This window comes from Nanorana parkeri, unplaced genomic scaffold, assembly GCF_000935625.1.
Source record: "Nanorana parkeri isolate BGI_ZX_2015 unplaced genomic scaffold, ASM93562v1 scaffold139, whole genome shotgun sequence".
NCBI classification, from domain to species: domain Eukaryota; kingdom Metazoa; phylum Chordata; class Amphibia; order Anura; family Dicroglossidae; genus Nanorana; species Nanorana parkeri.
Genome location: NW_017306407.1, coordinates 1,026,459 through 1,048,945, shown reverse-complemented (window position 1 = coordinate 1,048,945; position 22,487 = coordinate 1,026,459). Strand labels below are relative to the sequence as shown.

The window sequence follows — 22,487 nt, the reverse complement described above, 5'->3', positions numbered from 1 at the left end:
AGGGAAGGGGGGGGGGGGGGAACGGGGGACACAGAAAGGTACTGGGAATTTTTCTACTTTAATGCAAAGAATGCATTAAGGTAAAAAATCTCCCGCCTTTAATACTAGGAATGATTTGCATGACTGCCCACTATCCTAAAATTAAGAATAAGCTCCTTATTTACCAAAATGGGACATGCAAATGCCTTCTCTTGTAAGAAGACTACATTGTTAATTGAATGTGTGAGATATCCATGCTGAATTGAGTCCTAAACTGTATTCCGCTTTTGGTCATAACTAAGTCTAAATCTGTCACATATCAAGATAAACAAATAACCACAATTTGCAGGAGGATTGCGGATACATCTTTATATAATAGAGAGGTAACAATCATTGAGGTATCATTTGTAATTTTAATTATGATATACAAATTTACATCTTGCTTTTATTTACCACATAGACCATTATGTTTGTAATGTATTGTGGGAGAATCTAATTAACTGCCAGAAGAAGCCTTAAATTAAACACCTTGTGAGGTCCGCTGCCTGTCATCAATATCACTACTTCCAAGATATTGTCTCCTGATCCACAAAATATGTATTTTTCTTTTAAAGTGTTGTGAAAATGTTTTTTTTTTCTTTAATTGTTAAAGGAAAAGCTATTTCTAAACGTGTGATTTCTGACTGAATGAGAATTATATGCAGCAATATACTGTATATCTGATAGCTCATTCTGACATTTGTGACTCAGTTGTTTTGTTTTTGTTTGTTTTACTCTTTAGAAATGGGTGAACAGGGAGATTTCAAACTTTGACTACCTCATGCAAGTGAACACAATAGCTGGGAGGACATACAATGATCTTGCACAATATCCAGTTGTAAGTTTCTCATATGAATTTTGAATGTTTATAATGACAAGTTTTTCTTCTTTGTAAGAAGCCTTAGAAATATAAACAATATTACATCTATAACATTGTGGTTTATGTAGATGTGTTAGCAGAATTTGAGATAATGCTCTGTTTTAGTTCCCATGGGTGCTGCAAGATTATACATCAGAGGAGCTGGACTTAAACAACCCAGCTGTCTTCCGGGACCTGTCCAAGCCCATTGGTGTGGCGAATGAGAAAAATGCAGCGGCTGTACGAGAGAAGTACGTTTTTTTGTTTTGTTTTAGTAACTCAAAATATAACTAATTACTGTGAGTATTCTTCTCCAATTCCTCCAAAGGAGTTCTTCACTCATGTCGCAGTGCCATGTACTTCTATTCCAGTCCTTCTCCAGCTGATCAGCCTGAGTTTTAAATACTTCCCAGAGATTTTCTACAGGTTACCACTTAAAGAAGAACTATGGGGTCAATGTTTTTCCCCATGGTTCTCCTAAGGGTCACAGGAGGACATAAACTAGCGTCCTCCTGTGACCCAAAGCTCCGTATATCGCGAGCTGCAGCTCGCGGTATACTGAGACCGCCGCCACCAGGACGGATCCCTAGAGACTCATCTCTTCAGGGAAGCCTATCCCACCTCGACCTAACCACTGAACCTTCACATTCTCAAATAATTCATTCCCACAGCTACCACAGCTACCTCCTCATGTATCATTTCCCCCTCCTCTTTCAGATTGTAAGCCCTCAGGGGCAGGGCCCTCCTTACCATCTTGTCTTCACTTGTATTGTAACTGTAATGTCTTCTTTATATTGTAAAGCGCTGCGCAAACTGTTGGCGCTATATAAATACTATGTAATAAGAATAATCCCAACATTACTGTCGAGATCCACCCAGCTGCGTGATTGACAGCTGGCTCTGACTATCTGGAGGGAGAGCCAGCTGCACCCGCCCCGTCCAATCCGCCAGTTAGCGCTGGAGAATCGAGGAGGGGGGAATCCCTGCGGGGAGCCGTGAGTGACAGTCACGGCTCGCTGCAGGGACATGATCGAGAGGGGAGTGAACGCCGGTATGTGTTCGCTCACTTCCCGATCTATTGAGCCGACCTGTGACAGTCTCATTGTCACACGTCGGCTCGAACTATGAGGTTGAGTGAAAATCACTTGCCTCATAGTTCTCCTTTAATTACATCTAAACTGTGCCTTTATCAACATCTCACTGCTGTTTTAGAGAAGTAACCCTCTATCTGTAAAAACAATTAAGGTGCCCATACACCCTACAATTATCTGCAGATTTTCTGTGGTCAGATGGAAAAAGTGCAACAGATTGGCCCAGGTGGAGATAACTCCATCCACACAGTTTAGCGTAGATGGAGGAATCTGTTGCACCTTTTCCATCTGACCAGAGAAAATCTGCAGATAATTGTAAGGTGTATGGCCAGCTTTACTTTGTGGCAGAATCAGTCCATGAGGTGCAAAAAAATATAAAACATTGGCTCCCCTTCTTCTTTGTGTATCAGTGCAGGCAGGTCTGAATCATGCAAAAATATATGAAACCTGGCATCTCATGCTTTTCTGCACTTGTACTTTTCTCTTCAGTCACTAGACAGTGTTGTGCATATAGCAAGTGCATCATCCAGCACCAATAGGTAAGATGCATTCCAAAGATGCAAGTAAGGTTTTAGTTCAGATAGCCACAGATGTGGTCAAAGGCAAAGATAAAATGGATACTTGTTTTAAACATTTAGATGAAGTGAATCATTTTTTAGAAGTCCCAAAATTTCAGAAACCTTTACCCCGATTCATCCCAAAACCAGAATCAAGATTAGAAGACCTGTCCCTTTATTTCTCAATATGAAAAGACATCCCCATCTCGCTTTCTTATTAACACTCTACAGCCACATGGAGCGCACAGAATGCCTATATGTATGCATAAGGGTGGGATGTTTCCTTACGGATAGAATTTAGTGATGTACCTCCAGAGTTATTCTGGAAGGCGGTAAACCTGCTATATGTTCCTGTCCCATTACAGGGTCTATCCAGGAGTCTTGTCCAAGGTGAAGTTGGTTCTGAATGTGGTACAAATAAATAAATATCTCAGAATACCCTCCCTGGATGTGTGATCGCTATATCCCATTGTGTGCTGCCATGGATTGGTGTCAGGAAAACGGAAAATTGTATACCTATCAGTAATTTTCCTTTCCTGATGCCAATCCATGGCAGCATACAGAACCCTCCCATGGCTTTCGCATTGAGTACTTGTTACGAGAATGGTGGCCTTGGGAGGCGGGCTTTAATTTATAGTATAACTGGTCCTGTGATTGGGCTGGGGGCGGAGCCATACCCATTGTGTGCTGCCATGGATTGGCATCAGGAAAGGAAAATTACCGATAGGTAAGTATACAATTTTCCGTTATATTTATCCCTTATCTTATATACACACCTGACATGTCATCAACTATGACACCAGCTATTTGAGTGCTTGAAAGTTCATTTCAAGCATGCCTATTCACTCTAGCAGTTCCATGGGAAGACTCCAATCCCTTCTCCCACTTCTGTTTATGTCAAAATTTGATTTGCATGCACTCTGCTGCCAAATCGTCATGTAAGTTCTGGTTATATACATACCATTTCTGTATCATCTCCATTCTCAGAATAAAATCTTATTTGATAAAACAGAGGTTTTTATCCTTCCCCAATCTAAAACTAAAAAGAAAGCTTTGGCTGACCATACGTTAATATTTTGCTAAAATAATAATAGGTGGGAAAAACAATATGAACATATGGTACTCCACCTTGGGCTTAAACAAAATGGACTAGCTGAATAGAGAGTATTCTACGCTTAATAAAGCCTGTCTGAAGTGAAGTCTTAATTAAAATGTTTATTCTTTACAGATCTATACATTTGTAGTATCTCAATGTCTGAAATCTAAATTGCAGATACGAAAATTTTGAAGATCCTTCTGGAAAGATTGACAGTTTCCACTATGGTACACATTATTCCAACTCTGCTGGCGTCATGCATTATTTGATTCGTGTGGAACCCTTCACTACAATGCACATCCAGCTTCAGAGTGGAAGGTAAGTGTTTTAATAGCCATACTGGACTTATAAAAGAATCCTGAATATTTTGTCCTGAATTATCATAATTGTGTAGGCTGACCTAATGAAGGATTTATATTTTCTCCCTTTTACTTACTCTCAGTTTGATTTTTTTTTTAGCTTTAGTTAGCGGTCCAAGGTGCTTTCAGAAGTCTGGCAGGTACTATCTGACCCTACATGCTGGCTCCCAGCTTTTGAGTGTGCAGTGTGTGTGGTAAGGCAGTTCAGAGGGCAGTAACTCTAAGGGGGTGATTTACTAACCTAAACACACGCACGCACCAGGTGCGTGTGATTTTCACACAGCAAAACGTATTTATCAACCAAAAAGTCTCTAAAAGCATATTTCCACTAATGCCATACATGGAAAAATCATGCACATGATGCATATATAATGCTGCTTCACAGTTTAGACAAAAATGGTTAGCTCATGCATTTACATTCCTGCAGCTAATTTACACAACATCACCTTGCAAATTCATGCTTGGCTTTGCACAACACACCTGCTGGGTGTGTACACACTACAAAGGTGTTTAGATTCCACCCATAGATCATGCTGGGAGGGAACACACTACAGAGGTGTATACATGTTCGTGGTGTGTTTATAAGGTTAGTAAATCAACCCCTAAGACTTTAGCTTGCCTTTGACTCCCTGGCATGAGCTGAACTGTCAGACCCACAAAGAGGAGTAATAAAAGCTGAACTCCAGGCAGAAATTAAAAAAACAAACAATGAATTAAGTTATATTCATTTAAAAATAATCTATAATTTAAAATTCAACCAGTATAGATGAAACACTCCCAATGCCTTCTGCGCTCAGCAGCAAGAAAAGATATTGCCAGTCTGTCCCAGCTATTATTGTAATTATCTCTAATCAGGAGTCTTCTCAGAGAGCATCCCCAGAACTTTCAGCACTGGTCTTGGTTTCGATTTGGGAAATAGTACAGTGCACACACACACCCCAAAAACAAAACCTGCTCTGGGCTTGTGAAGTAATTAGACACCTAAAGCTAAACTATCTTTGAAGTGGGGCTCTCTCACACGGCAAGGGTTAAATGCTTTTTTTTTGCCTAGGGTACCATTAAAAATCACTTTTACTTACCTTATCCCTCGCTAGTGCAGGTTTTAACCTCTCCATAAGACCGGTCTCCCAAACCCGCTTCTCTTCGGCACTCTGTCCGGGGGTCACATTCTGATGTCATCACGTACAATGCAGGTCCGGCAGTCCTGCTGTGTGAGTTAGGACATCAAGGACCCAGCCACATTCCCGGAGCGTTGGAGGGAATAAGAGAGTTCTGACTGCTAGGGGGGAGTGAGGGATGAGGCAAGTACAAGTGCTTTAAATGGTACCCTAGGGGGAAAAAAGGAGCATTTAACCCTTGCAGTATAGGGGAACCTAAAAGCAAGGGTAGTTTTTTTATTTTTCTCAGCTTTAATATAAAAGATTATAAGCACTCACAAGCATAAAATAGTTCTATAATTTTACATCTACTATAGCAGCCTCGCATGCAATCTCACAATATGCTTGCTTTCTTGTAGTACAACACCAGTGCTACATTACTCCTTCAATGCACGCTGCAGGAGTAACCTAACGATGGCGTTATACACCAATTTGGAGGAAGCATTTTATGAGATTCTGTGCAAGGCCGCTTGCCTGCACCTCCGTTTTAAAATAAAGAGCAGAGCAGCTAACCTCATACAAACTTGATTTCTTATGTTTCAGATTTGACTGTGCTGACCGACAGTTCCACTCCATTCCTGCCACTTGGCAAGCTCTTATGGATAATCCAAACGATGTGAAGGAACTCATTCCAGAGTTCTTCTACTTTCCCGAGTTTCTGGAAAACAAAAATGGTAAAACAGGGAGGATATAAAAATCTTATTGATGATTTAAGTGCACGTTCTCCTTTGTAATATACACCATGTGTTATATTTAATCTGTGTTCTTCATCACCTTCCTTTTACTTTTTTGACAATTTTTTATTTTGCTTTGTCCTACAGAACCCAGCCACTTTTTTTTTATTGGCCATGAGTGATATGTTAATGTACAGGTCCCCTATACCAAGGGGCAAAATGGCTGTTGATATGACTGCACTGAATACAACTGCCGAGCATGCTGTAGTCTTAATACAGTGCAGGTGACCTACAAGTTAGGGCCTAGACTAGCCACACAAAACAAATTGTGTCCAGTTCCTGATGAACAAGCTGAAATTGGAGCCCTGGGTGGCCCTGTCGGCCCTGTTGTCATAGCAGCTGAACAGTGGCTGTATTCAGTCAGATGCAGGTACTGTCTAGGTATATAGCAGCTGTTAGAGCAGCTGGCTCTGGGAGATTCATCCATCCATGCTGTTCAGCGTTCAGATTTGTTTTTCACTCTGCCTACAGGCTGAATAATTAGTGTATCACATATGTAGCACATATCTGTGACAGTGGGGCGGGCTATCCATGTACCTTTAATAAGATGCATTATGATGGGTCCATAATGTGTTTAATGAACCTACTTCTTTTTCTCCATGTATTGTAGGATTTGATTTGGGAAGGCTGCAGATATGTAAAGAGCAGATAGACAATGTTATTCTCCCAAAATGGGCCAAAAGTCCTGAAGATTTTATCCACAAGCACAGGAAAGCACTGGTATGTTTCACCATGTTGCACGGTTTGTCTGACATAGGTGTAAATGATCTATTTAATAACTTAGTCCTCCTTCGCAGGAGTCCGAGTATGTTTCTGCGCATCTTCATGAATGGATAGATTTGATCTTTGGTTACAAGCAGAGAGGACCAGCAGCTGTGGAGGCTCTCAATGTTTTCTACTATTGTAGCTACGAAGGTACAAAGCATACATACTAAACCTATGTTTTATCATGAAAAACATTGTCATTTTTGAGCACATAATGCAGACTTATGGACTTCATAATCAGGTGAATTCTAAGCAGACAATAATAACATGAATTTGTAATGGCTATAAACTCATGTTAGAGGAAGGATTTGCTAACGCTCTTTTCTGGCACTAATAAAACCTATTCCCTGATGAACTTGGCCTTCCTACATAAGGTAATATATTTCCATTTCAGCTGGGTGTGTTGGTTCCCTCATTTAGCACGAGCACATATAAAAATGAGAGAGTATGTTAGAGTGTGCATGTAAGTACCGTATATACTCGAGTTGCAAAAAAAATGGGCTGAAAATCTCGGCTTATACTCGAGTATATACGGTATTAGGCTTCATTCAGGCTGTGCATTTTGGGATTCCTGCATCAGGCTTCTACGGATTCCTGCAGCAGGAATCCCAAATATCCCGTTTAGCTGCGGCCACTGTCATCCATGCAAGTTAATGACCGGGTGACAGCGGCTGCATGTGTCCTACTTCCCCTCCATTTCAGGTCTGCACTTTCGTCAGTGTCTTTGGGAGTGTCGGATGCCTGGGTTCCCCGCTGTGCACCATGGCTCCTTCCTCTGAATCTAACATCACTATCCAGTCCTGTAGTGATGTATGAGTCGCAGGAAGGTGCCAGTGTGTGGCTGGGACCTCATGATTACTATGTTCTGATAGCAATTACCTAATAAAGCATGTTACCTGGAGAGTGCTTTGTTTGCAAAAACCCATCTCCCCCGGTTCTTTATTCTAAAAAGCCACCAGCACCTACACAAGGCCCAACATGATCTGTTGATGCCAATGTAATATGTTTAAACTAAACTGAATGTCCTTTTAGGTCATCTTATACTTGAAGTGATGGATTATATACTGTATATATGACTAGCTTTCCATTGTTGTTTATTTTTCAAGGGTGCCTTGTTCCTGTATGTTCAGGCTTAGCTGTGTAATTCAAATTCTGATCTTTTTATTTTGTGCATACAAAATCAGGTGCTGTGGATCTAGATACCATTGCAGATGAGAAAGAAAGAAAAGCAATAGAAGGCATGATTAATAACTTTGGTCAAACACCTTGCCAGCTCTTAAAGGTATTTATCTTTGTGTTACGTGTTAAATGGTATGAAGTATTTGAAAAAAAGACAGAAACTCAGTATTTGAAAAAAAGACAGAAACGCCAACAGTTTGCGCAGCGCTTTACAATGTAAGGAAGACATTACAATTCAAGACAAGATGGTAAGGAGGGCCCTGCCCCTGAGGGCTTACAGTCTAAAAGAGGAGGGGGAAATGATACATGAGGTAGCTGTGTGGGGATGAATTGTCTGAGAATGTGATGGTTCAGTGGTTAGGTTGAGGTGGCATAGGCTTCCCTGAAGATATGAGTCTTTAGGGAACGCCTAAAGACAGTCAAGGTGGGAGATAGACGGACAGGTTGGGGTAAAGAGTTCCAGAGGATGTTAGAGACTCTAGAGAAGTCCTGGAGGCGAGTATGGGAGGAGTTGACTAGGGAGCTGGAAAGCAGGAGGTCTAGGGAAGAGCGGAGTGGACGGTTAGGGTGATATTTTGAGACAAGGTCTGAGATATATCCAGGGGCAGAGTTGTGGATGGCTTTATAAGTGACTGTTAATATTTTGAATTATATCCTCTGGACGAGTGGAAGCCAGTGCAGGGATTGACAGAGGGGGGTTGCAGGCACACAGTCTTCACATATGCACTAAATTAACAATTAGGCTGCATTCCCACTGGGCTTAATGCTGTGGTTGGTGATTCCTACAGCAAGAACCTATGAATTCCTGCGGCAGGAATCCCAGGTGTGCCTGTTCAAGTTAAAGACAGATTGACAGCGGCCACATCTGTCTTCGGCAGTTTGCATGTAATTGTACATGGTACGATAACCTGCGGTTTGGCACAGTTGATTATCCCTGGATGCAGAATTGATGCTTTCAGGAACAATCATCTATCCTGAACTGCAGGTATGTACCATGTACAGTTACAAGTGGACTACTGCTGACATATGGCCACTGTCATTAACTTGAACAGGCGCACCTAGGATTCCTGCTGCAAGTATCCCTAGGTTCTTGCCGAAGGAATCCCCAGCCACAGTATTAGGCCCCCTGTCTGTGTGTCTATCTAAAGCAAAAAACATGTTCATTTTTCTATTGTTTTGGATAAAGTGGAGAAGGATTGGAACCCTTGTCTTTTTTTCCCAACTTCTTATGTTGACCATTATATCTGTAAAAAATAAGTCAAGGCAACTGGACTTGCTGTATTTTTCTTGAAGGCGTTTCACTGGTCATCCAACCAGCTTTCTCAGTTCAGAATGACTTGTACAAAAATTATCTGGGAATAAATATGGTGAATGTTGCTCCAATCCACATAATCTGTTAGTCGCAACCAGGTGTGGATTTCATTTGAATAATTGGAGCTAGGAGGTGTTATTAACCTGTCCAGAGAGGGGTGTTAAAACGGCATTGTGCAGCTTAGTATACAGCTGAAGGTGTTTTGCTTGCCAGTTTCCTACTGTCTTTGTTGCTGCCCCTCTCCTCAACGGGGGGGGGGTTCAGATATTGATTTTTTTTTTATAGGTAGTTGTAGTTCAGCATTAAGCTGATTCCATTCACAAGATTACCCATTAAAATATTTGGGGCTGATTTATAGACCGTTTGCACAGCTCTTCACTGTGCAAATGAGATTCACAGTGCTGTATGGCTTCTAGATGTATCCGAGGAGTATAGTGGCGTACAGTACTGTAAATCTCGTTCACACAGCGAAGAGCTGTAAGATCGGTTTATAAACCAGCCTTTAAGAGACTTTAGTTGTTCATTTAAGATACAATTCTGATTTTAGTCATCTGTTAAAATGAGTGGATACTGTTTTAATGTTAATATGTTTTTACAAATTTATTTTTCCTTCTGAAAAGGAACCTCATCCTGCTCGGTTATCTGCAGAGGAAGTGTTAATGAGACAGGCTAAACAAGACAATGCACCACTGAACTTATTCCAAAACCTCACAGAGCTGAAATCCTTTTTCATGAAGGTAACCCATCCCTGGAAAACAGAGAGATGCCTTTGTTCAAAATCTCAGTTTAAGATCAAATAGTGTTTTTGTCTTACTTTTTGTTATTTATTAGTCCTGTTCTGTCTTCCTCAAAACTATAATAGATAGTATTGTTGAGATATGGACTATATCTGCGTGATAACATTAATTCCAACATATTGGTGATATTTGAAATTCCTCCAAACTGTGATATATACTTTCTATGCTGAAAACTCAACAGTTCCTGTCTTTTATTTTCCAGGGAATCAGCGATGACATCCCTGTTGTTAAAACCATTGTTCCAAAGAATCAGCTGCGTTCCTTTATAACTCAGGGAAGTCCAGAAACATTGGTGAGTTTTTCCTTTGATTTGTGATTTTATTAACACTTTAATTGACTGTATCAGTCTAAAGCATTAGGGTAAAGAAGATAGTAAGCCTGCGTCTGTGGGGACAGGCAGATGCCTGCTGGCTGACTGTTCCTGGAGCAGGAACATAGATGGGATGGATTTCAAAATGATTACAGCCTCTATCCTTTGGATAAGCAGCACCAGTAGCCTTTGCCTGCCTCACTCTCCTTAACCTCCTATCTTATATGGATAAACGCAGATGCTCAGCTGAGGAAAAAGGTCTAGTTTATGGAAGTGCCAGCTGTCAGCAGTGCAGGAGGGTGGTGGAATCAAACTGGCACGGTATCCTACACACCTATGCCCACTGACACCTGAAAACCCTTTTTCTTCTGCGCTCTTCCTCCCATTTTGCACCTTAGATGACCAAACCAAATTTTGCTATTTTTCACATACACATTACAAACTTTCTTAAATATCTCTCCCAAAGCATTTTTTTTAAACACATGACCTATAGAAATAATACATTATACTATTGATGTATTGCATTCTATGATAGCTGCACTAATGTTTATCAAAATACATAACAAATGTGTAAATGTAAATTTGTGCATTGTTGGAAACAGTGAAAATTGAAGTTATACAAAACTGAATAAGCGACTTTATACAAGTATATTCAAGTTTCTTTTAGGGAGAGATAGACTAGTCTAAATAGAACCCTGATGTCTGCCTTGTGTGGTGGAGAGAGAGATTGGGCACAACTTCTCATTCATCTCCCAGAACCTTAGTAACAGCGGACATGGAAGTACTTAGGTCTGTGCAATTCTGGGTTTATATACAGGCAGAAGGATATCAACGAATATGGGAATCATGTTCCCTGATATCGCTCTTGCTATTCTGAACAGAGGAACACATGATTGGACAGGCAACAAAACAGGTTCAGGTCTCCATGTTGAAGCTATCGGAATGGACAGGCACCCTTTTGTTCATTTTATTAGGCAGGTACCGAACCTACAGCTATGATGCACACTAGCAGTCAAAGGGTTCAAGAGACTTATAAATAAACAAAGGTGAAGCATAAGGTGCATGCTCCATGGGAGCTCTGCAAAAAACCTAGTACTTCCAGTTATGGGGAATCATGTTACCAGGGCTTGAAAAATTTGTCGTCACAGACGAGTGGACGAGTGGATTTTTCGAGCCCTGCATGTTACACTGATTGGCAATAGCAGCCTCCATGATTCCTCAATAAGCACTCTTGAGGCACATGTGCTCAATAGTTCTTCAGCGTCTCACTAGATCCTGTGTATTAGATCTTGTTTAGAACTAAAAACACCTATTGTAGCCTTTATTGTACTAGAGCTGATTTCCTTTTGTGTTTATCTCCTTAGGTGACAATAAATCAAAACCTAATTATTGGAACTCATGGATGGCTGCCTTATGACAAGAATATTTCCAATTATTTCACCTTTACCAAGGATCAGACTGTGACTAATCAAAAGTAAGTGAACTATGGGACCATTTGATCATGGCAGAATTACCTGGCCATCCTTGTTTATGAACAATTGTTATATATATACGTTATCTTGCCTTTTGAAAAAGTCTCAAGTAACAACACATTAAAAATAATGTTCATTGTACCTCATTTCCTTCTAATGACAGAACCCAGCGCTTTGTATCTGGTCCATTCGCTCCTGGACTTGAGATTAGCTCCAAACTGTTTGTGGTGTCTCATGATGGGAAAGTGCTGTTCAGTGGAGGCCACTGGGATAACAGCATTCGAGTGACATCACTGGCAAAGGGCAAAGTGATTGGACAACACATTCGTCACATGGGTGAGAATTAGCAGCCTCATCTCTGTTTATGTTCATGTTTAAAGGAAAATAAATTCAGTAAGCAGGGTATACATTTTTTATTCTTTTTTTTCATTCTTGTGTTAAAAATAACTTTTTGTATTGAACTTTGGAGGGTAAAGCTGGAGAATATATTTTTATATATACTTTGTATTTAAAGGAAAACTATGGGGTTAAGGCTTTCCCCCATAGTTCTCCTTAGGGTAACGGGAGGACACAAACTAGCGTCCTCCCGCCACCCTAGGATCAATATACCGCGAGCTGTAGCCAGCTCGCGAGCAGTCAGCGCTGGCGGATCGGAGCGGGGAGAGGGGAATCCAGCCCCTCCCCTGTCACGGCAGAGAGCCGTGACAGGATCGAGAGGTGAGCGAACGCCGGTATGTGTTCGCTCACCTCCCGATCTACTGAGCCGACCTGTGACAGTCTCATTGTCACAGGTCGGCTAGAACTATGAGGTGAGTGAAAAGCACTCACCTCATAGTTCTCCTTTAATATTTTGAGCTACCTGGTGTTATTATTACAGTGTTTTTTTTTAATCATTGCACAAATGATACTATACATAGTTAGTAGACCATTAGAAGCTCCCTTTTTGGTTAGGAAGCATTTGATTTTAGGGACAGATTATGAGTCATGCAGTGCAAACCTTCCATGCTGTGTTCTTCCCAGAGGTGTCACCCTCATACCCCTCCTATCTTCTAAAAAAACAATGACTTTGCAGACTGGTTTGACAGCTTGGCATTACTTTTAATCAACAAAGTTTAATAGAGAATTTTAAACATCTCAGCAAAATGTGACCAGGATCAAGAAAGAATGGGCAAAAAATTGCAGGGCAATATAGATAGCACACCCCCATATAAAGATCAATTAAACATATCATCAAAATTGGGGCTTGAGAGGTATCATACACCACACATGACTACAAGACATTTCATAAAAAGGATAAATTATACCAGATTTATGAATTACATTAAAATTCTTATATTACACATACGCAAAATAAGATAAAATCATCCCTCCAACCATGGTCGAGCAAACTCCAACTAGATCCTCAGCAAGAATGACCGTACAAGATATAAAGCACACTTTGAGAAGTCACAGCCATGATCTAAATATGGTTCAGTACCCAATAGTCTCTTGAAGTCTCATTCTCTATGCGTGTAATATAAGAATTTTTATGTAATAAATCAAGCTTTATCCTTTTTATGAAATGTCTTGTAGTCCTGTGTGGTGTATGATACCTTTCAAGCCCCAATTTTGATGATATGTTTAATTGAAAATATAAGGATGTTGGATCACTATAGAGCTTGTTTTTTAATTTCTTGATCTTTGTATGATATAATATTTTAGTACAGATATATATTGAACATGCTTCCAGTCAAGTGCATGTATGTCCAAAAACAAAAATGGAATATACTGCAGTTTGCTAGTCCTTAGATGGGGTGGCTGCATTAGTTTAATTTTTTTTAGGCTAATAACATTTTCAGCAAGTACAGAAAATACCTGCTGATCTTGCTAGAAATTCGGCGCCCTTGTCACTTACTGTGAGCCTAAAAGAAAGCACAAAGAACCTTATCTTTATAGTGTAAACTACTAGGCCTGTTAATCCTTCATTTAATAGAGATAAACAGAGGCAGACATGTTTGAATTCCGGCCTGTGTGACAACCATGGCTGCGCCAAGAAATACAGTGGGGAAGTGAGTGCAGACATGAAGGGACGGGAAGTGTGTTATTTGAGGATCAACAGGTGAAAATAAAAGGAAAAAAGTTAAGTTAGGGCTCATATACAATGAGTAGTGTGTCAGTTTCCCAGCTTTATATTTGACTTTGTTTTATCTCTCTGATAGACATTGTAACATGCCTAGCCACAGACTACTGTGGTATACATCTCATATCTGGGTCTCGAGATGCCACGTGCATGATCTGGCAAATCTCACAGCAGGTGGGTAGTACGTTTACTTTCTATTTGGTATGTTTCTGCCACTGGATTTCTTTTTGGCTTTGTTTAGAAACCATCTAATGTAGACTGTAAAAATCTCAATGCTCCCCCAATCCAGTGCCTCAATGCAAAGCTCAGGCAAGTATTTGGCTTTTTAGGCCTACCCGCAGGATGCAACACTAAGAATGTGTGGTATTATAAGTGCTTGTTATCACTAACAGAGGTTTTCAGTGTATTGGAAAATCTGCCAACTAATTCCAGAAAGGGTTCTGCAGATCTGGTACATCTCAGACAGATTGCACAATCAGATCTGAAGGTTTATAGCCAGCTTAAAGGAGAACTATGAGGTGAGTGATTTTCACTCAGCCTCATAGTTCGAGCCGACGTGTGACAATGAAACTGTCACACATTGGCTCAATAGATCGGGAAGTGAGCGAACACATACCGTCGCTCGCTCACTTCTCGATCCTGTCCCTGCAGAGAGCCGTGACTGTCACTCATGGCTCCCTGCAGGGATTCCCCCCTCCCCGCTCCGATCCTTTAGCACTAACTTGAGGAACGAACGGGGGAGGGGCTGGTACAGCTGGCTCTGCCTCTAGATAGGCAGAGCCAGCTGTCAATCACGCAGCTGGGTGGATCTCGAGAGTAATGTCGGGATCCGTCCCGGCTGCCGCGGTATCAGTATACCGGGAGCTGTAGCTCGCGGTATCCTAAGCTCTGGGTCACTGGAGGACGCTAGTTTGTGTCCTCCCGTGACCCTTAGGAGAACTATGGGGAAAAACACTTACCCCATAGTTCTCCTTTAAGTGAGATGACTGAATGATGAATATGGGAATCCCCACAGAATAAAACAATGTCCAGATAATGTTTGAAATAAGTTGTAGCAAATCCATAAAATAATTGTACATTATTGGTCTGTAACAGAGAAGGTTTGGGCAGTCTGCATTGGAGGCATCAAGAAAACTAATAGAGTAAAGGAGCTGGAAAGGAACGCATGAGCAGATGGAGAGCACTGCGGAAGCAGAAAGAACGATTTTGTATTGAATTTATATTGTGGCAAATATGGAGCTTAATGACTGTAAACCCGGCCTTGAATCAAATGTTTCTGTTTCTGTGCAATGACAGTTGATCACATAAGCAATCTTTGTATGACTCCTATTATTCCTTCCTTTCTTCAGGGTGGTGTTTCTGGTGATCTGTCTACAAAGCCTTTGCAGATTCTGTATGGACACACAGATGAAATCTCAAGTGTTGCCATTAGCACTGAGCTAGACATGGCTGTTTCTGGTGCCAGGGTAAGTTGTTTTGTTTTTCTTTTAATAGATATTTAAAACCTAGTTGAACCTTTTGTTTAATTCAGCTAAATACATTATAGGTGCATCAAAACAAAAGGTGTTTAATACCTTACAGTTGGTTTTCATTAGAAAGCAGCCACAGCCTGTCCCCTGCCAGTATGCTGCAACTCAGACCCTTACTCTCAGTGTGGAAGCAGTGTTATCTCTCTGCAGCTGCAATGTGCCTCCTGCTCATATAGCTCTGAAATCAGCAAAGCTCACACTCCCTGCTGTCTAATTAGCTCTAGCTCTTACTCACAGGGGAAGTGTTAGACCTCTGCAGAGAGAACACTGCTTCCATGCAGAGAGGAAGGGTCCTTCTCTGCAGCATACTGGCAGGGGACGGGCTTCTCTACTCAGGCTGTGGCTGTTTTCTAAAGAAAACAGACTGTAAGACATTGTACACCTTTTTGTTGTGATATATCTGGAATGTATTTAGATGATTTAAAGTTACCGTTCAGCTGGGTTTTAAAATAAATATTTAATTATGTTGCAAAAATCATGATCCATTTTCACACTCTAGCATTAATAATATAGAATTAATTTTGCATTCTTGTGACAGGATGGAATGGTGATTATCCATACGATCCGACGAGGCCAGTATATGAGGACACTGAAGCCACCAACTGATAGTTCTCTTGTCATGACGATTCCCAATTTGGCTGTGTCCTGGGATGGACATATTGCCATCCACAGCAGCCTGGAAGGCAAAGGAAGGCTTAAGGTATGAGATTGTGTATTAATCTTTAAGCTGAACTCCAGGCAGATATAATAAACCACTAATTCATGCATTTATTTAATGATTATAAAATCAATAAATAGGTTTTCTAAACCTGATTATTAGGTTTTTATGTTCTCCATTGAGGGACACAGGAAGTGTTTAACCCTTTTGCTGCCAAGCCCTCCGGAATGCTTTTAACCTCAGCTGGCCACACTGTTTTTGCAATTTTACCCATCGTTTTCTACTGCTAGCGTTTGTAAAAGTCTCCCCAAACCATTTATTTCCTGAAAGCATTTTGTAGGTCCTGCAATAATTGCGCAAATGTTTGTCAAATCATTATTAAACCGATAAAAATACACAATTCATTTGATAAAAGAGCACCTATTTCTATGAAATCTTAAAACACATTAAAGTACCTTAACTATCAACAATAGTGTACTTTATTTTTGTATCGCTCGGCTGTAGACCTTCAAATCATCTCTGAATTGGTGCTGACACTGTCCTTCCTTCTACTTTTGTTCCCCATGGTCCCTGTGTGTGTTGTAAAGTAGCCACTGCTCCAAGCTCACTCCCATGATGGACTATAATTACAATTCAAACTAGTAAACTAAATGTGAGATTGTAGTCCATCACAAAAGTGAGCTTGGAGCGGTGGCTACTTTACAACACACACAGGGACCATGGGGAACACATGTAGGCACCCTCTAGAACAGGGGCGCCCACTATTTTTCGTCTGGAGATCTACTTTTCAAATCACGAGCTCATTGAGATCTACCAACGAAAAAACACCTGCATTCAGGGGCGGGAGGGGGCGTGGCGGTGCATTGAAGTCAATGGCACCGCAGCCAGGCTCTGCAGGCAGGCCCCTCGCCCATAGTGCGATCGCCTGCATTAGTGCCTGTGAATACAGAACGGACGAGCAGTGAGGGGAGAGAGAGGCGCCGGCGGTCAGATCCTGGCCGAGCGTCTCTCTCTCCTCACCGCTCTGCATTCTGTGACAGCTGCTCCGTCCTCCGCCCTCCCCCACTTCTTCTCGGATCCCCGCTGGGGAGAGCAGCGGGGATCCAGAGAAGCGGTGGGAGGAGAGGACATGGCGATCTACCAGTGATCGCTACGCGATCGACTGGTAGATCGCAATCGACCTTGTGGGCACCCCTGCTCTAGAAGGAAGGACAGTGTCAGCACCAATTCAGAGATGATTTAAGGATCTACAGCCGAGTGCTACACAAATAAGCTACTTTTTTTGTTAATAGGTAAGGTACTTGAATGCAATTTTTAAGATTTAACTCCTGAGTTTATTGTCACTTTAAGTAAAAAAAAAAAGTTTTAAAAACAGTATAATGTTTAAGTCCCCCACCCCTGCATACATGCAAAACAACACAAGCAGGTGTCAGACACGCCTACGTACAAAATCACACACAATTTTGAAGCTTGGTATGTTTGGTATGTATTTACCTTCTTTTTATATTTTACCAAAAATTAGGTAATATGTTGGGTGATTGCACTAAAATGAACTCAAATGTATTTTATACTGAAAATTTGGGTTTGATAGTTAGCTGTACTAATATCATGCAACACAAAATATTGCAACTGCTGCCATTTTATTCTACATGGTCTCTGCTTTAGGGAGATATATAATTCTGGGGGGTTTTAAAGGAGAATTCTGGGGTGAGTGACTTACACTCATCCCCTAATAAGCGCTGACGTGTGACATTGAAACTGTCACACATCGGCTCAATTGATCGGGAAGTGAGAGAAAACATACCGCTGATCGCTCAATTCCCGATCATCTCCCTGCAGAGAGCGGTGACTGTCAGTCTACGCTCTCCACAGGGATTCCCCTCTCCTCCAGCACTTACTGCAAGGACGGACGGGGGAGAGGCAGGCATAGCTGGCTCTGCCTCTAGAGGGGCAGAACCCGCTGTCAATCAGCCAGCGGGGTGGATCTGGCCAATATTGTCTGGATCCGTCCCAGGTGCAGCTCTCTCAACAAATAGCGGTCAATAGCCCATTACATACAGAGTTTTGGGTCACGTTAAGATGTTAGTATATGTCTTCCCGTGACCCTAATGTGAACTATGGGGAAAAAAGGTTACCCCATAGTTCTTTTTTTAATAATCTTCAGGCTGAAAATTTGTATTTTTAAATGTGCAAAAAAAATGGCTCTCTCATTAAAGGGCTAATAGTGTAAATGAATGTGTATTTCTGGTTACAGAACAAGAATGCCTTACATCTGTACAGTGTAAATGGAAAGTACCTGTGCTCTGAGAGCCTGAAGGAACAGATACTGGATATGTGTGTGACCGGAGAGAACATTGTGACTGGCAGTCGCCAGGGACATCTTTCCATACGTGATCTATACAGGTATTCTTTTTTTTCCATCCAAAGTTATTTCAGTCAGAAAGAAAGAATCCGCGCTCATTTACAAATGCTTCTGGACATATCAGTTTTGAATGATGCATATCTGGGATAGAGATAAAGCTTCTTTTTGTGAGCATGGAGAATGATGTTGCACATGTGTGAAGGAAATATATAGTATAGAAGGTCTTCTACTTTAAGGGGGCTTATATGGTGTTTTTTGATCCACAATTAAATAATCTGACTTCTAAGAAAAATCTGAATTGATCTCTTATATGGTTTGAAATTATTTTCCCCCAATCCACAGGACCCATTCCTAGTATATCACTAGATATTGTACATCAATTTGAATACTTGTGTGTCCAGATAATCCTACAAAGGTTTAAATATAATCATTTTTAAATACCTTTTGAACTAAATTGTTACTCTGTACGTGGTGACATTCTTTGAAAGGAAATGGGATTGACAATGAAAGTTTGTTTGTGACTGTGGACACGTGCTGAAAGGATTTCACATGGACTGACTTTAGTTATATTGTTTACAGCTTGAGTCTCAGCATCGCACATATCACCATGCGAGTTCCTATCCATTGTGTTTCTGTGACTAAGGAGAACAGCCACATCTTGGTGGGGTTGGAGGACGGTAAACTGATCATTGTTGGTGTTGGTAAACCAGCAGAGGTATGTACATTGGTATCATAACCAAGTTAAGCACAAAAAGCACTGGGCTGTTTTGGTCATAATATAAAGACATGTCTGAACTTGAGTTTATTAGGAAACTGTGATCTAAGACACTGCAAACAATACCTTCCAGTGGTACATCCACTGCACAAAACACAATAAGATTAGTAGTGTCCTCATCCTAGACAATGATTTACTACAGAAGTTGAGAATCTTAACTGAAAAAAATGTGTGAACATTCACTTCATTTATCCAAATATGTCATGTCAAAAGCAAAATCCTGTTCATTTTGAATATCCAGTCATGTGCATATACTGTTTACATGATTGGATAATTAACCCCTTCGTGACGGGAGACGTACACTGTACGTCCCGCCACAAAGGGACCAAATGACAAACTAACGATGAGTTATTTGCTGCTCTAGAGGGCTGGTAACCGCTGAGAATCAGCGGTTACCATTTATTAATGGATGCCTCAGTATAGAGGCATTCATTAATGAAAGGGTTAACCTTTTTCAGACACCTGATACCTTAATATCGGGTGTCTGAGAGTCAAAGCAGAGCGGGCAAACATGCTGGCAAAAGCCGGCATTCTGACAGCTCGTATAGATCTAGAGATATCTCTCTCGGATCGTATACTGGCTTTTTTTTTTCTTTCACTTTCAGGAACAGATACATAATGTATCTATTCCTGAAAGAAGAATGTTTCCGTTTTCTGATCGTTGGAAGGTTCAGAAAACCTTTAGTGACAGCTGAATCCTGAACTGTTGCAGGATCAGTGTCACTAACTTATTATCGGCTGTTCTGAAGTTTGAAGCAGCCTAATAATAACCAAAAATGTATTAATTTATCAAGCAGTAATAGTGAGATTAATTCACAATGACTGCTTGATATAATTAAATAAATAAAATAAACATTTTAAAATTTTTTAAAAAATAGAGAAAAGTGTAAAAAAAATAAAAATAGTGAAAAGTGTAAAGAAAAAAATAAAGTGTAAAAAAATAAAGGACAAATAAATGAATGTATTTATTGCATTTTTTTTAGCTGTGCTGGTTTTGTAAAAAATACTACAAATCAAAACTGGGAAAAAAAGTTTTTTTTACGTTTTTTCCTCTTTTTTTTTTTTTATATTTTATTTGTCCTAAGTGAGGCGTTAGACACACATATGTGATATAAATATATAGCCCTATCTGTCCTCTAAAAAGCAATATATAATATGTGTGGGTGCACTTTGTAAGAAAGTATATTACTGACGTGGAAGAATCACACAGCAAAAATGTCAAAAGTGTATCAGTCATTTACGAACAGAAACTAAAAACAAGCTCAGTCATGAAGGGGTTAATGCAAAAGTAAAGAAGACTTAAAGCGACAAACTCAGGAGATAACCTTAAAAATACATTCAGGCAACTTACCTATTAACAAAGATGTAGCCACCACTCCACGCTCGCTCCCGTGATGGACTACAATATCAATGCAAATGAGAAATCTAAAAAACTAAATGTGAGATTGTAATCCATCACGGGAGTGAGCTTGGAGAGGTGGCTACGTTACAACACACACAAGGACCATGAGGAACACAAGTAGCCACCCTCTAGAAGGAAGGACAGTGTCAGCATGAATTCGGAGATGATTTGAGGATCTACAGCCGAGTGATACACAAATAAGATCCATTTTTGTTAATAGGTAAGGTGAATGCATTGGAATGCCAGATTTAACTCCTAAATTTAGTGTCACTTTTTAATAAAAATAGGGAAGGGGGACCCAGGAGCATTATTAGTATATTAGCACACTATGGGAGGCTTATCTGCCAAAGCCATTCACCCCAGTGCTGCGGTGTCTGGACTCTCCTTCCTTGCTGGCTCTCCCATCTTTGTCCTGGTCTTATTCTAGATTCTCAGTCTTCTGCCACTTACTTGGATTGGGAGTCACTTTACCTTGGCAAGAGTCCAGCTGAGCCTGAACACTAAGCTGCACATGCGCAATACAAAAATGCAGACAGGCGGTGTAAGCAGCTTCTGTGGCAGACGACACTTACAGTCTTCTGCCATATAAAAAGACTGTCTGACAGCACTTAAAAAGACTTTACTTGCAATTCTCAGCGTCTATAGTAAATCTGCCTCAAAGTCTCAGTTCCTGGATGCAGGTTAAACCTGATTTTTCCAGTTCAGTTACAAATGCTGATATTCTGGTCCTGTTCACATTCTGCTCTGGGAACTGGATAAAGTACATTGCAGCAAGTCTTGCATATATTTTACCTTCACCATTTGTAACTATTTTGTGACATCCATGGTTCATATGCATTAAAGAACATTTATCAAGTTGTGTATATATTTTGCGCCCACACCACGATGAAAATCACTGCTCTGGGGAGACAGGAATGGAGTGTACATTTTGTACACTCCAAATAAAGTTAAGAAGAGACACAAAAAAAGTAAACATTACCATGCGTAGCAACTAGTGTGAACGAGTCCTTCGGAAAGTACTATATATACACCCAGGAGTTGCAGTGGTGTGATTTGGCATTCATTAACAAGGCTTGTATATTTTTAATAGTAACATAATGTGTTCTATATAATATAGTTCTCTCTCTCTTTCTTTTTTAGGCAAAGTCAGGTCAAATATCTCGAAAGCTTTTTGGTTCTAGCAGACGACTTAGCCAGATCTCCTCTGGAGAAACAGAATATAACACACAAGATTCTTAACTTGTCTCTGACAGTAATTCCTGAGAATGACAATGAACAAAGGCATTTATTGATGACCTCTACGCACTGCCTTGTGGAGGACTCACAAGGTGAATTTAAAGGGTACACACTACAGTACAAGACAGACCTGCTCCGCCGAGTACTTCTATTTAAAATGAATTCAAGTCCTTCACCTGTGTTGGTGTTATCAGAACTATACACAGCATGGATTTCAGAGGATCTATTATTATTATTATTGCATTAAATTGCTGCTTAACTCTTTTGCTGCCAGGCATTTACACAGGTCTCGCAGCAGAACAGTAACCCGTTGTATGAGTCACAGATAACACCTAACCACCATGCCTTCTACCTTCTGTTCATTGCACTACATCTTTCTATATTCTATGATATGTCTCCAAGACCATCATTTTATTGTAGAGGGTTTCCAAACACTACTGGGAAGCGGAGCTACATTCCTTCTTGGGCGGAAAGGCAACAAAGCACTCACAAGCTTAATTTTGTAGGTTTTATCAGTGGTTCTATAAGAAGCTGCATATGCAGATAGTATCCCTAAGAAAAGGTTTATTTATATGTAACTGGATTGTAACATAATCAGTCAAGTGTTTTATATGGCATGTTTCTTTTGAAAGCTATGTGATAGACGTTTATGTAGAATAACACAGCATTGTCCATGTTTATCTATGTGGGCTTTTATTGG

General features: G+C 40.5%; 1 protein-coding gene across 1 annotated transcript in view; it reads left to right on the top strand.

Moving 5' to 3' along the window:
* NBEAL1 (neurobeachin like 1) overlaps nt 1-21,967 on the top strand; it is a 145,250-nt gene extending 123,283 nt beyond the window's left edge. Inside the window, exons 41-57 of the mRNA XM_018554008.1 lie at nt 761-856; nt 1,004-1,128; nt 3,799-3,939; nt 5,681-5,811; nt 6,482-6,591; nt 6,669-6,786; nt 7,821-7,918; nt 9,748-9,864; nt 10,127-10,216; nt 11,599-11,708; nt 11,870-12,042; nt 13,905-13,999; nt 15,175-15,291; nt 15,893-16,054; nt 18,267-18,415; nt 18,954-19,089; nt 21,692-21,967. Of these exons, the coding sequence (XP_018409510.1) occupies nt 761-856; nt 1,004-1,128; nt 3,799-3,939; nt 5,681-5,811; nt 6,482-6,591; nt 6,669-6,786; nt 7,821-7,918; nt 9,748-9,864; nt 10,127-10,216; nt 11,599-11,708; nt 11,870-12,042; nt 13,905-13,999; nt 15,175-15,291; nt 15,893-16,054; nt 18,267-18,415; nt 18,954-19,089; nt 21,692-21,790 (2,067 nt within the window). The 3' untranslated portion in view covers nt 21,791-21,967. The remainder of the gene's footprint in view (nt 1-760; nt 857-1,003; nt 1,129-3,798; nt 3,940-5,680; nt 5,812-6,481; nt 6,592-6,668; nt 6,787-7,820; nt 7,919-9,747; nt 9,865-10,126; nt 10,217-11,598; nt 11,709-11,869; nt 12,043-13,904; nt 14,000-15,174; nt 15,292-15,892; nt 16,055-18,266; nt 18,416-18,953; nt 19,090-21,691) is intronic.
* Nucleotides 21,968-22,487: the final 520 nt, after the last annotated feature.